The sequence below is a fragment of the Melospiza georgiana genome, chromosome Z, assembly GCF_028018845.1.
Source record: "Melospiza georgiana isolate bMelGeo1 chromosome Z, bMelGeo1.pri, whole genome shotgun sequence".
NCBI classification, from domain to species: Eukaryota; Metazoa; Chordata; class Aves; order Passeriformes; family Passerellidae; genus Melospiza; species Melospiza georgiana.
In genome coordinates, this window is record NC_080465.1 from 2,146,834 (window position 1) to 2,159,970 (window position 13,137).

Below are 13,137 nucleotides of genomic sequence, written 5' to 3' on the forward strand. Positions count from 1 at the left end.
AGTAATGCTTGATGAAAACAAAATGAGGACGAATGCTTGATGAAAACACAATTAATTTCTTCTAAGCTGGATTTGGCATGATATTCTGGATCTATTTGTATTCTATTGCAATTACAGTGACTTGGAGCTCAGAAGAGTTGATAATTTCAGACAAATTTTTTTTTTTAATTTTTTTTTTCCCGTTTGCAGGGTGCTCTGGCCCACTAGGGATAGAAGGAGGGATTGTGTCAAACCAACAAATCACTGCATCCTCCACTCACCGAGCTCTTTTTGGACTCCAGAAGTGGTACCCCTACTATGCACGGCTTAATAAGAAGGGTCTTGTGAATGCCTGGACTGCAGCAGAAAATGACAGATGGCCCTGGATTCAGGTAACAGATGGAGCTGAGGAGGGAAAAAAAACATCCTTGATTCAATTGCCAGTGTCACTTAAGAAACTGATGAAGACAAGTGGTTAACGAACAGCTAGGTTCTTATTCACTGTCAGAGACATAGCCCAGGCTAAAAGGGATTATTTAGTTGCAAAACAGTGATAATCTTGACTTTACTAAATGCACAAGCTCCTTTTTATTTTTTTAATTAAAAAAAAAACCCTGTGCATATGTTCCATTGTGGCTTCTAAACCGTGGAAGCAGATTTATGCAGGCTCCTTTCAAAAAAACTGCTTTCCACATATGTTGTATTTGGTGGTCAGCTCCTTAGAAGCATACCATAGCTTTAGTTCTTGGTGGAGATATCCTGACACGTGCTAAAAGTCCTTGAAGTATGATTTTGGCACTGCCAGAGCATGCTGGAAGAGCTGGTGCTCTTTGCTCAGCTGCTCTGGGCACGCAGGTTAAGCACTACTGGAAGTAACAGGAACTGTTTTAATTAAGGTTGAAACAGCTGTTAGTTCAGACACATCCATGGGGCTGAAAATACACATTTACATTTTCTCAATCCCGCTCAAGCATGGTATTGCTTAAGTGATTCAAATGGCAGTGCCCTTACTGTGTACTGGATTTCTCTGTGCCCAAAAAGTGACTTCAGTGAAAGCAGCGAGTATGAAGTCCTGTAGCAGTGTTGTTATGAAGGTAATTTTGTAGTGGTTGTTGTAGCTCTTTGCTTGGGTTGTGTTTTCATGATATGAGAATTGGGCAGAGCTTTGGCAACGTCAGCTGTTGGTTAATAAAGGTTGGTGAGTTAGATACTCATGTGAAAACTTTCTGCACTAATCCTCATGGTCAATGTGTGAGGAGGATGCTTCCCTTCCAGTGAACCCACTGCAGGATTTAGCAAAACTGTGATATTTGAGCATTTTATCTGCTAACATTGAGTTGGACTGTCCATAATGCCCTCAGCTGTGTCAGACACACTCTTCTTGAGGCTACCTTGGTGTACATTGCATTAATATTTGTTCACAATCAATGCTTTTTCCCTGACTACCGTGTGTTTAATTTTATTGAGAGGCTCCTACTTATCTAGGGGGGGAAGCATACCTAATTACCTGCTCATTTTTCTTGTATGGAGAGCAGACACAACACACTGTTTGATGAAGTTTTCTGAAACTGGTGCAGTGGGAGTGGTGGATTGGGTCACCTCTGAAAAACAAAACTGGTACTACTGTTTGTTATTTATTGCAGAATGAAAACACAAAGGCCCTTGAACGTGTTGTAAGTCAGTTTTCCTCCATAAAGATCAGAGGGGTTAGGAAGTCTGTAAAATTTATACATTGAAAAGAACAGCAAAGGATCGTGCAGGGGGACCTGAGCAGGATTATTTCCATGGGAGTAGAAAGCTAATGTAATTTTAATGCATAATGAAAAAGTCAGCTTTTGGGCTGTGTTAAGAGTGTAGGCTTTATTAAATAAGCTGGAGAAAGATTTCAAAATCATTTAGCACTGGCCCCCTAGACATGTCCTTTTGAGGAGAAGAGCTGGATGGGGCTATTTAATGGTCTGATGCTTTCACATTTGTGCTTGGCACCACGGAGGCAGCTGCCAGGCTCCCTTGGACTTTGCTCCTTGGGAAATCTTCCCTCTGCTCTTACATGCAAGGAACATCCTTGGGCCAGTGGAGAAAATGTGTCTAGAGTCTCAACCCATTGCAACAGGTCTGAAGAATTTGTTCTCTTTTTTTTTTTTTTTTTTTTTTTATGCAGTTTTGGAGGTTATTCCAATCCCTTACAGGTTATTCTGTAACTTTGACAACCACGGGGTGTAAGGACTTTTGACAAGCTTACATCATACAATTAATGTGTTTAAAACATTCTCTTATATTCTTCTAATTTTTCTTGCAAAACAAACTTTAGTCTGTTGTTTTCACAAAACTTGCCAAGTGCTATTTTTTAATCCTCTTTTTTTTTTCAGTTGAGGGCAAAATTAAAAATATTATTTGTAATTTCAGAGCAGAAGCCTTGAGAGGATTTCTTTCTTTCTTCTTCTCTTTCTTTAAAACACCTGGAAGCAGAAAATTGAAACTTTTTTAGGGAGATGATAGGTGGAAGGAAGGTGTTCTGCAGAAAATCTTTTTAGGTCTGGCAAGGTGGAGATATCCACAGACTCACAGTTTATGCACAATAGTTCTTTACATCAGAGCACTTTCTTGTTCTTCAACCATGAAATAAGCTCTAAGAAATAAACACTGTCTGACCCTCGTATGGAGCAACAGTTTGATGAGAGGAGGAACAGAAATCCCACATTTTATTTTTGCACGGGTTCTGTAATGCCCGGGGAGATGCTCCGTAAATGTTTCTGGAGTGGTACAAGAAGTCAGATTTGGGCTAAATTTCTGGCTCATGGGAGAAAAGATGTCAAACCTTCTGCTTGGATTTTTGCTCTGTTGTGTCACCAGCCTGTCCCCAGAGCCCACTGGGAGCAGCCTGCACATGGAACCTTTTCCTTGCTGCTCTGAGTGACAAAGCACCTGGCCCAGAAGAAGGCACTGAAAAAGGGTGTGAGTGCTTGGCAGAGATTAAGTGGAAAGTTACAAAGCCAGAAAAACCATTTTAAGGACACGCAAATTAACATTTAGCGCGGTTGAACCTGAAGCAATCTCCTGTTCCCCTCTTGGGGAGCTTCTAATGCTAGATAAATTCTCAAGGAAGCCATGTATAATGGGCAAAGTCCCTCAAAGTATGATTATGTACAAGCCTGTAGCTATTTTTGCCTTGTTCCATCATTATCAATTTCTTTGTCATTTAATTTCTTTATTTATATGCAGCCTGGCAAATAAAAGGTTTGAGTGTTCTGCTTATAACTCACTTGTAATGAGTGCAGAAGATTTTTTGTCTAATCTTTCAGGTGTCTGATACACATGAACTAATTAGCATGCAATTTCATTTTCCTGCATTCTCCCAATGAACTGAAAATTGAAATTGCCATTTTAAATTTACACTCTCAGCATGTAATTAGTAAAGGCACTACAATGCTTGTAATTGGCTTGTGATTTAAAGGGTCACTGCCCATGTTTTTGGAAGCAAATTAAAGCCTGAGTAAGTCATATCTGCCTTTTAAAGTTCTCCTGACCTCTGTTTCTCCTCACAGGTTGGCTGTGATAAAATAGCACCTGTGTACTGCTTAGCACTTTATTAGTGATATTAACTTTTATGGATTGGAAATACAATGACCAGGGAAAAAAAAAAAATCACATACATCCATTTTTCATTAATTGGTCCAGAAGTATAGCCAAAATGCTCACACTGACTGTTCCAGTAATGAGTCTTTTTTGTAAACTCTTTTAAATTTTTTTTACAGTGTTTTCTCTTTTCCCTTCTGTCCTTTTGCATTTACAGTTTTTAAAAAATGTTGGTTTGTTTCATTCTGATTTCACCTCATCTCTGCTCATTCCTTGCACCTGCATTTTTCTATTCCTATATTAGTTATTCTTTTTCGGGCAGTATGAATCAGAATAGGTATGGCCATGGGCGGGACTATTGTTTCTGTTATCCCTCTACCATATCCAAAATCATGGATATGATCCTGCCTATGGATTACTATCTAACAAAAAACACAAACTGCCAGCAGGAGTTTCTGAATGTTACTCCTCTCCAGTGAATTCCAGCCTAGGAATCCATGCCTGTGCCCTTACACTTCTTCTCCTCTCCCAATTTTAACCATCCTCATATTTCTCAATCTATTTTTCCCCTGTTCACAACTTTTAAGTGTTTTGTGGTCTTTTGGACACGGAAATTGTTTTTCCAGAGTGTAAAACCCACAGGCACCAAGAGCAGATTCCAGCACAGCTTACACCTGGAGAGTTTTGGGGAAAATCATGAATTACTGAGCATCATGCCACTACGTGGGAGATGTGTTTGAACACCTGACCTGTTGCTGGGGGCTGTTGTGTATAAATGTAAAGTACTCAATGGAATAACAAAACCCATATTTTTTGTTATCTCTCACTAAAATGGTATAAACTGTTTCTCCAGAGACATTGGTGTGCTTACAAATTTTCAAAACAAAATATTCAAATATTTATGTTATTATTGTGGGTAGTTGGAGGTTTGAAGGACTAATTTACAAAACAGGTAGAGTGCCCACTTGGATTGCAGAATCAAAAGTGGGAAGTAAAGTTGGTTCAGGCTGATTATTTAGCTTTTTTCTTTTAGTTTTTATTGCATACAAGATGATCTCAAATATTTAATCTGGGGTTTTTTCTTCAAAGAATTCATCCCTTTCCATCTATATTTCATGTTTTTCTGTTTGCAATCAATTTTTGAAAGTCAAGTTATAATTTCAAAATGGAAAAGCTACAAATCTTACTTAGAATATATGGAAAGATAATTATAATTCTCTAATTTTTCTAATTAATTTCCCAAATGGCTTTTCTGAAATTAGGTGCTAAAATTCAGATGAAACACAATAATGAGAAATTCAACAGTTTGATGGAAAATGTGCCTACCTTCTGATTGGCAATTTAATATATTAGTACTCCAGTCCAAAGTAAAATACATTTGGTTTATTTACCATTTCAGTATGTCTGTTGTAAATAATACTTTTTGCCTTTTTAATTTAGCTTCCTTAATATCTATGCCCAGGGTTAAGAAAATTTCTTCACTATATTTCTTGAAGCTATGAGTAAACACTTTTGCTGCAGGTACTTTTAATAAAAAAGATCACCTGTGATGGAAAGGGACCTAGCCCAACAGAGTCAGGGCAAAAAATTTCCCTGATCCCTGTATTATTTAGAATTAATATGTTTAGTCCTTTCTTTTCTTGAAAAGCATAGAAAATGCTTTTTAAAAAAAAGTCTAAATATATTGTGCAATATTCTTGCTGTTAGGTAGAATTTATATTTTAATTGAGTCTTAATTTGTTACAAGTGTCTCCAAACAACTTTTGGTTTCAGTCCCACCTCTGTTGCTCAGCCTCACCTTTTTGGGACTTCCAGTCCCTTGGCATAATTAAATCTGTGACTATGACTCTCACAAAGCTGATCACAACAACTATGACACTCACAAAAAATTATTTGCATAAAAAAAACCTTGAGTTCTATCATTCTTATCCCCAGGCAGAAAACAAAAAAGCATTGTGTAGGGTTTTTTCCCTCAAAAAAAAAAAAAAAAAAAAAAAAATAAAAAAAGGCCAGGGAAAAGAAAAAGTGAACAGCTTCCTCATCAAGAGCTTCCAAAGAGCAAGTACACACCAGGTGATAGCTATTTGCTAATGAAATGATAAAACCCAAAATACACAGAGGCCTTGCAGAACATTCACTCAAACATCTGTTGGTGAGAGCTCCAAGCAAACTGCCATCTGTGAAACCATTCATTTTTTCAAAGTTCATTTCCTCATTCATGAGCACTGGTGTACAGGCTTCCAAAAATACCTGTCACTGAATGTTTTATATCACTTAATGTAGCTCTCATCTCAGTGTCAGGTGAACTTTATGAAACGCTGTCTCAGAGTCATCCTGCAAGGTGATGTGCACCACATAGGAAGATTTAAGCCATTAAGTTAAATGCTGAAAAGTTGTTAAAGATCTTCTTTTTATTGTCAATATTTCAAAATTTGGCTGAATATCATAGAAAGATTTCCTTGGAGGATATTGGTGAGAGGCAGTAAGTACCTGAAAGCCCTCGGCTGTGGAGAACAGAAGCTAATAAGGAAAGTGCAGTTGAATTGAAGCAATGCCACACAGGACCTTTGATCTGCAGGAATTAGAAGAGGTTGTCTGCTAGCCAAAGCCTGCCATAAATTCACTGACTTCAGTGAATTCAATACCAGTGTCTGCTCTCTGCAGACCTCCCTCAGCATCTAAACATTTAGCTTACAGGCCAAAAATGTAGTTTATGTACTCAGAGCAGAAAACAAAGGGGCTGGGAGCCTACTTCTTAGTGTAATCATCCACAGAATCCCTGGTGTCCCAAGTCTTGGTGTCCATTTATTGTCACATCTCCTGCTTTCATCCCAGGCACAAACATATTCCAACAACTTTGGGCTGAGGTTCTGGGTGCACAAAACAGCCACTTCAGAGTCAGCATCCCCATGGCAACTGAGGCTTGATGCTGTTATGAACACCATCCATAATGTGCCCTGTCAGCCCCCATGCCAGAATTCCTTAATTACTCCACCTAATGTGGCTGAAGGACTAAAGGAACAGGTCCTTTAAACACATTTATCCTCTGCATCTGCAACACTCTGCATTCCAACTACATTTTTCCTTTCCCATTTCCCACTATGATATGAAAAGCAATCAAGTCTTAAAAAGTGGTGACACCAAAAGGAACAAAGGCCTGTCCACGCTGTTTATTGCATTAGGAAGAGGCAAATAAAAGGCGTCCCAGCACCTATGTGGTGGTCCATAATGGAAAGATGTGTGGGTATCCTAATCACCTTGTGGGGATGACAGCATCCAAATCTGTGAGATGATGTCATGCTGATTTGTGATAGCCAAATGAATAATTTTTACCTTCTAAACATTCACTTAAAAACTGGCAAAGCCAATGATCCTCACTCACAGTTACTGTCCTGCTAGATTTGACTTCTAGGAAAGGGTTGTTTCAAGTTATTTCAGTAAAGTTAAGGTTCAGGGAGCAAAGTTTAAGTAAGACTACATGTCAGGATATTGGGATTTTTTTTGTGTGGTAAGCAGGCCTATGTACGCAATCCCAAGATGGGCCAGCTTGGAAGGGCCCACAGTGGCTCAGCTGGTGCCACCTCCCTGCTCCAGCAGGGCCACCCCAGAGCCCAGGGCGTTGTGCCCAGGGAATTCTGGAATGTTCCCAGGTTGGAGCCCCCAGAGCCCCTCCGGGCTCTGCCCAGGGCTGGCTCTGCCTCCTGTGGGGGGAAGTGCTGGGATCAGCCCTGCCCAGGGCTCTGGGGCCATGGCTGGGCCTGGGACAGACAGGGACAGACAGGGACAGACAGGGACAGACAGACAGGGACAGACAGGGACAGACACAGGGACAGGGACAGACAGACAGGGACAGACAGGGACAAACAGACAGGGACAGACAGGGACAGACAGACAGGGACAGACACAGGGACAGGGACAGACAGACAGGGACAGACTGGGCTGAGCTCAGGCTCTGCCCGGGGCTCTGGGGCCATGGCTGGGCCTGGGACAGACAGGGATGGACAGGGACAGACAGGGACAGACAGACAGGGACAGACAGGGACAGACAGGGACAAACAGACTGGGACAGACAGGGACAGACACAGGGACAGGCACAGACAGACAGGGACAGACTGGGTTGAGCTCAGTCTATGCTGGGGGCTCTGGGGCCATGGCTGGGCCTGGGCCTGCTCTGACCTCTGCACACAGGGACGGACAGACAGGGGCACAGGGACAGACAGGGACACACAGACACACAGGGATGGACAGGACAGACAGGGATGTGGGAGCATAAAATGTAAGAAAATAAAGATAGTGCAGAAGGTAATCTCACACCTGAGGAGTTGCAGCTGTACTAACCCCCAAAGATTAGGAGCAGGCCTGCCCTTAACAGGCACAGCCGTGTCCAAGAAGAAGAAGAGTGCTACAAGAGTGGGCTAGCTGGGTGAGGAGAGAGTTGGAGTTTGTTGTGCTGTGAAGAAGAAGGAGATGTCCATGGGAAATCATTGATAAGGTATGGGACTTTTGCAATAAAATGAAACACAGGGACAGATGGAATGCACAGGGAGATACAGAGAAGACAGAAACACCCCGGGACACCCCGGCACAGGCAGAGCTGAGGCCCCTCTCCCTGGGGCTCCTCTCCAGGCTGAGCAGCCCCAGCTCCCTCAGCCTTCCCTGGATCACCTCTGTCCCCCTCCCTCCTCTGGGGCTGCTCCAGGAGCTCCCTGTCCTCCTGTTCTGAGGAGCAGATGGACACTGCACTGCAGATGTGCCCTCACAGGGCTGGACACTCCACTCACAGAGCTGGGCAAAGGGGCGGGATCCCCTCCCTGATCTGCTGGTAATGCTGTTCCCAATGTCCCCCCAAATCCCATGGACCTTCCTTGCCCGTAGGACGCTCTGCTGGTCAGGGAAAGCTCATTGCCCACCAGAATTCCCAGGTCTTTCCTGACAGAGCCACCCCAGCACGTCCCCTCCAGCCTGGGCTGCTGCTGCCTGGAGCTGCTCCTGCCCAGGTGCAGGACCTGCATTTCCCCTATTAAGCTACAGACATTTCTTCCCTGCCTAATTCGACAACCTGTCAGGGTCCCTTTGGAGGGCTTCACAATTTCAAAGCATATGAAGCCCTCACGGGTTTTGGCCTCTCGTCCCAGCTATATGTGGTTAGTGACCTGCTGAGGACGCCTCATCCAACCATTGAGGAACAAGTTAAACAATTCTTTGCACCAGTATTGAACTTTGGGGGATACCAGCAGTGGCACATCTCTAAGCAGACCCCATGACACTGATTACAGCCCTCTGGACCTGCTGCTCACCCATTTCTCAACCCAAGTTTATCTCACCTCAGCTTCCATGGCTGTTGGAAGCACAGAAAGTCACCAGCAGCATGAGAACTGCCACAGACAACCAGGGCTGAAGTCAAGTCACCCTCCTTGATCTCCCCTGGAAAAGGTGGCGTGTGTTTGTCATCTCAAAGACCTTCCAATTTATGCCACATACTAATTCTGTGAACTGAAAAGGGGAGCATATTTTACTCTTGCACTCTTAGAACCTTCTTCAATGAGTGGTTAAGATAAAAAGACATGGTTCAAGCCTTGACTGGCACATTGAGACTTTTCAAAGATTGTCTATGATAAAACCAAGCAATGTGTAATTTTTTTTTTAACCTAACCTTTTGCCTGCAAATTTTTGTAGAAGGAAAAACATTCTGAGGAAAAACATGCCTAAGAATAGAGAAAATCTCACCAAAGGGTAACTTTTAACATTTCTATATGAATTTTTTTTTTACTTTTGAGTCCTAATTTCAATTAATAATAAAAATATTTCAATTCATAAAAATATTCCATTATAATAAAAATATTCAATTATAATAAAAATATTTCAATTAATAATTAAGGGGATAAAGATACATCTTTTAATAAGATTGTGCACCATTTGATAGCACTGTTATCACTAGATAAGTTTATTCTGGGAATGTGCAGTGGGATCTCACAGGTTCAGGGGAGTGTGATCTCCTGAGAGTTCTCAGATTTCAGATGGTTAACACTCCTTTAATCAGTACATTGGGTGTCTTTCCAAACCTTGAAACTCTATAATTCTGTGACTTCTTGGTCTGGGAACATGCATAGAACCTAGACAAAGCCCACTGGAGCCAGAGTGGGAATTTTTCCCAGTTCTCCTTTTGGGGGCTCAAGAGAAGATCATAATTTTCTTCAGAGTTTTTACCAGAGTGCATCTGCCAAAGTGCCATAAAAACAGATGGAAAGTGTGAGAGAGAAAATACCTCCCAATATCTGAAGTTATTTCACAACCAGAAATTTCCTTGAGTGTTTTTTTTCACAGTGATTTTAATATTGCACCTTTTTGAATTCCCTTCTTTTCCCTAGGGAAGACAGTTTTCATGTAGGATGGAAAGAAAAGTGTGGGGTTTTGACCTGAGTCTGACATCACATCTTCCAGATCGACGAGCTGTTGATCAAAGCTCTTTTACAAGGGGAAGTACATGGAGATATTTTCACTGGCATTTTTATTTACATATTCTTAGGCTGATTCTTCAGGATGTCTTCTAGACATTGTGGGGAAGTTCTTTCTGAGAGCCATTAACATTCCAAAGGCAGGAAGAGTTTTCACAAGTTCAAAGCACGTGAAGAAATTCATAATAGCATAAATGACCTTGGTGTTTCTTAGGTAACATTCAGTTTCAGGTAGTTAATACTCATGTGATCAATACATTGCAAATAAAATTATATTTTTCAGGGCTACAAACCTCTGAACAATGTGAGATTGATTATTGGCCCCTTCTTGAGATGGCAGTCTAAACATGCCAGTGTTTGAATAATTCATATAACCCTGTTAATGGCATTCATAACAACTACCTTTGGGACTAAAATAATGACTTAATAATAAGAAGGAACAGACTAAGCAAGTTTTTTAGTCTGTCTAATTATGTAAACTCTCTGAGGCATAAATTGAAAGTTCTCAACAAAAGCCAAATGAAGTAGGTGCTTTTTGATAATTCTCATAACATATGTTCCCCCACATTAGCATTACGTGGGCCAAACAATCCTTGTATTTATGCTTTCCACACAAGTAGGGTCTAACCTATATTCTGATCTCTTCACAGAGAGGCAAATTAATTTATTGGTCCAATTTGCATCTCTGATTCTGCGTGTCTAATTTAAAGCAGATACATGAATGAGTCTCACTGAGGATGGAGTTTGTTTTTAGAGGGTTGGCTGAGGCTGAGATGCAGGTGGGTAGAGGGAAGTCCTGAGAGGTGTTTGGTCTTACCCTGAGGTGCGATAAACTGGAAACAGCAGGAGGGTGAGTTTTCAGAGGATGTAATAGCAAAGTTATGAGGGTGCTTTGCTGGACCTGCATCCACATGAGTGAAACAAAATGGGCTGGGATCAGAAACAGCCTGAGTGTTTAACTGGTCTGTCCTCAAGGTGCAATCCCACAACCATGCTGGGAATTATAATTTTCAAAGCAACCTGTAACAAACGTTTGTTCTCCTAGCCTATAGCATGACAACAATTTATGCAATCACATGAATAATTTACAATAAAACATGTTTTTTTCTCCGTGGGGCAGACCTCCTTCCAGCATGCCAGTGAGGGTGCTGCTGTGCATAAATCACTGCATATCCTCGCTGTGTGCTGCTTAAAACACACATCACTGCCGCTGTGCTGACTGCATTAATGCCCTGAACTAAATCCAGGGGAGCTCTGCTGACAGTGCTGATTAGGAGAGTATCAAAAAGCCACAGACAGGCAAGACAGATGAGCACCTCGTGTGCAGGTGCCAGCGAGGCTTTGCAAGGGGAAGTTAATAGTGACTGACCTGCTGTGCCCTTCCTGCTCCTCATCACCAGCCCAGCTCTGCAGCTGCTCTGGCACCAGGGTGAAACAGCAGTTTGTCCTGTTCAGACTGGAGGAAACAACCTTGGGGAATAAAAAGGAAGTGCTGGAAGGAGCTTTCAGACCCGCTGACTTTCCCAGGATTGAGGGGATTGTGTCAGGTTGTTTGTTTCGTGGGTTTATTAAAAAACATTTCTATGTTTCTCTATGCTAGTATCCCTATTTTTCATCAGAAAATGTTTGTCGGCATGCTTTCTATCTAGCTTTGTCAGAATTATGACTTTGGGGGAAAAAAAAAAAAGAAAGAGACAAAAAAATTAAATTTCAATCCTTCAAAACCTGATGAGATCAGCAGGGAAGGGTTGCTGTAATAAATCTTTTAATGCCAGTATAACCTTGATCTCTTATTCAACCCTGTTTTTATGTGAGTAATGGTGAGTAGCAGTAAAGACAAATTTACTTTGTGCTAGAAAAGATGAAGAATTATTTATGACAACACTATTCCATCTCATAACTGAAACAGGTAAACACCTTTGTTCTCCATAAAATGCACTTCTGTTTATGAATCTAAAACTACATTTAAGGTCTCAAAGACCCAAGGTTTCATGTAGGCTTTAATCTGAGCATTTCTGTAAAGCTTGCTCTGGAGGAACACTTCAGGTGAGGCTGTTCTGCAGGAAATGTTAGCGGTGTTATTGCTAGCAGTGAGATAACAAATGAGGGGAATGTGGCTATGGATTCTGTCCAGGAGCATCATGTAGGGGTCTTCCTAAAGTCACTCTGTCTTCTCATCCCTCTTCTCGTCTCCTGCCTGCAACAATGTAGATGAGACGGATGCAGTTGGGTGTTTTTTTATCTTCTTGCCCATTTTATAGATCCTGCAAAGTGAATATGCTAGCATTTGACCATAAATTGTAATAGGAAGATAACACCTTCCAGTGGGGCTGTCCCAGTCCCTGCTGTTCTGTTACACTCACACATTACAATTCTGAATTTAATCTTCTTTTTTTCCCCTATGGTTCTAAAGTTTGTAAACCGTGCTGAGGAGTTACTGATGGCCTTTGTTTTGTGGAGCCCTTTGGACTTTTTTATGAAAAACAAACTCCTGCATTAACTCACAGCTACCATTGCAGCTGCACACACACCATGCAGATTTGCAAGTCTGCTTCTGAATTGCCTCTGAAAGTGGTGCGCCGTACAATCAACAGGAACTCCTGAAATTACCTTGTTCATATCACCACTTTCTCTTAGAGAAAAAGCCCTCCTCGTTTATTTCCTTTGCAATATAGATTTTTTCCAGGTTCCAGTAAAATCTAGATTGGGTATGTCTTCCTTGGTGTAGACAACAATTTAGCATCCCCAAACAGATTGGAGTGAATCATTGGAGTCCAGAGCATTAGTGAAAATTGTTTAATAGACAATGGCTCCTGCAGGACCAGTGCTGAGAGCAGTGAGCACGGCACCCTGGTCCCTTTTTCCCCTCCTGTGGAGAAAAGGCCATGACTCTGTAACCTGCTGTGACCATCAGAGTGCTCTGTGTAATCATGGAGTTGGGAGGACTTTGGTGGTTGAAACAAATAAGATTAGAAGGAATTTCAGGGATTTCTTACACTAAAGGAGTTGATTTTATTCCCCAGCTCTCAGTCATACACTGCTCTAGAGGGTAACTGCCTCAAGTGATTTTATTTGATTTGTTTTGGCTACATGGATGAATTCAACATGCAGTTGTGTACCCAGCAGG

General features: G+C 41.6%; 1 protein-coding gene across 2 annotated transcripts in view; it reads left to right on the top strand.

Moving 5' to 3' along the window:
* Positions 1-13,137, top strand: part of EDIL3 (EGF like repeats and discoidin domains 3) — a 237,446-nt gene that overhangs the window by 161,925 nt on the left and 62,384 nt on the right. For both annotated transcript variants that reach the window (XM_058044014.1, XM_058044015.1), the window contains one exon: positions 190-371. In XM_058044014.1, the coding sequence (XP_057899997.1) occupies positions 190-371 (182 nt within the window). The remainder of the gene's footprint in view (positions 1-189; positions 372-13,137) is intronic.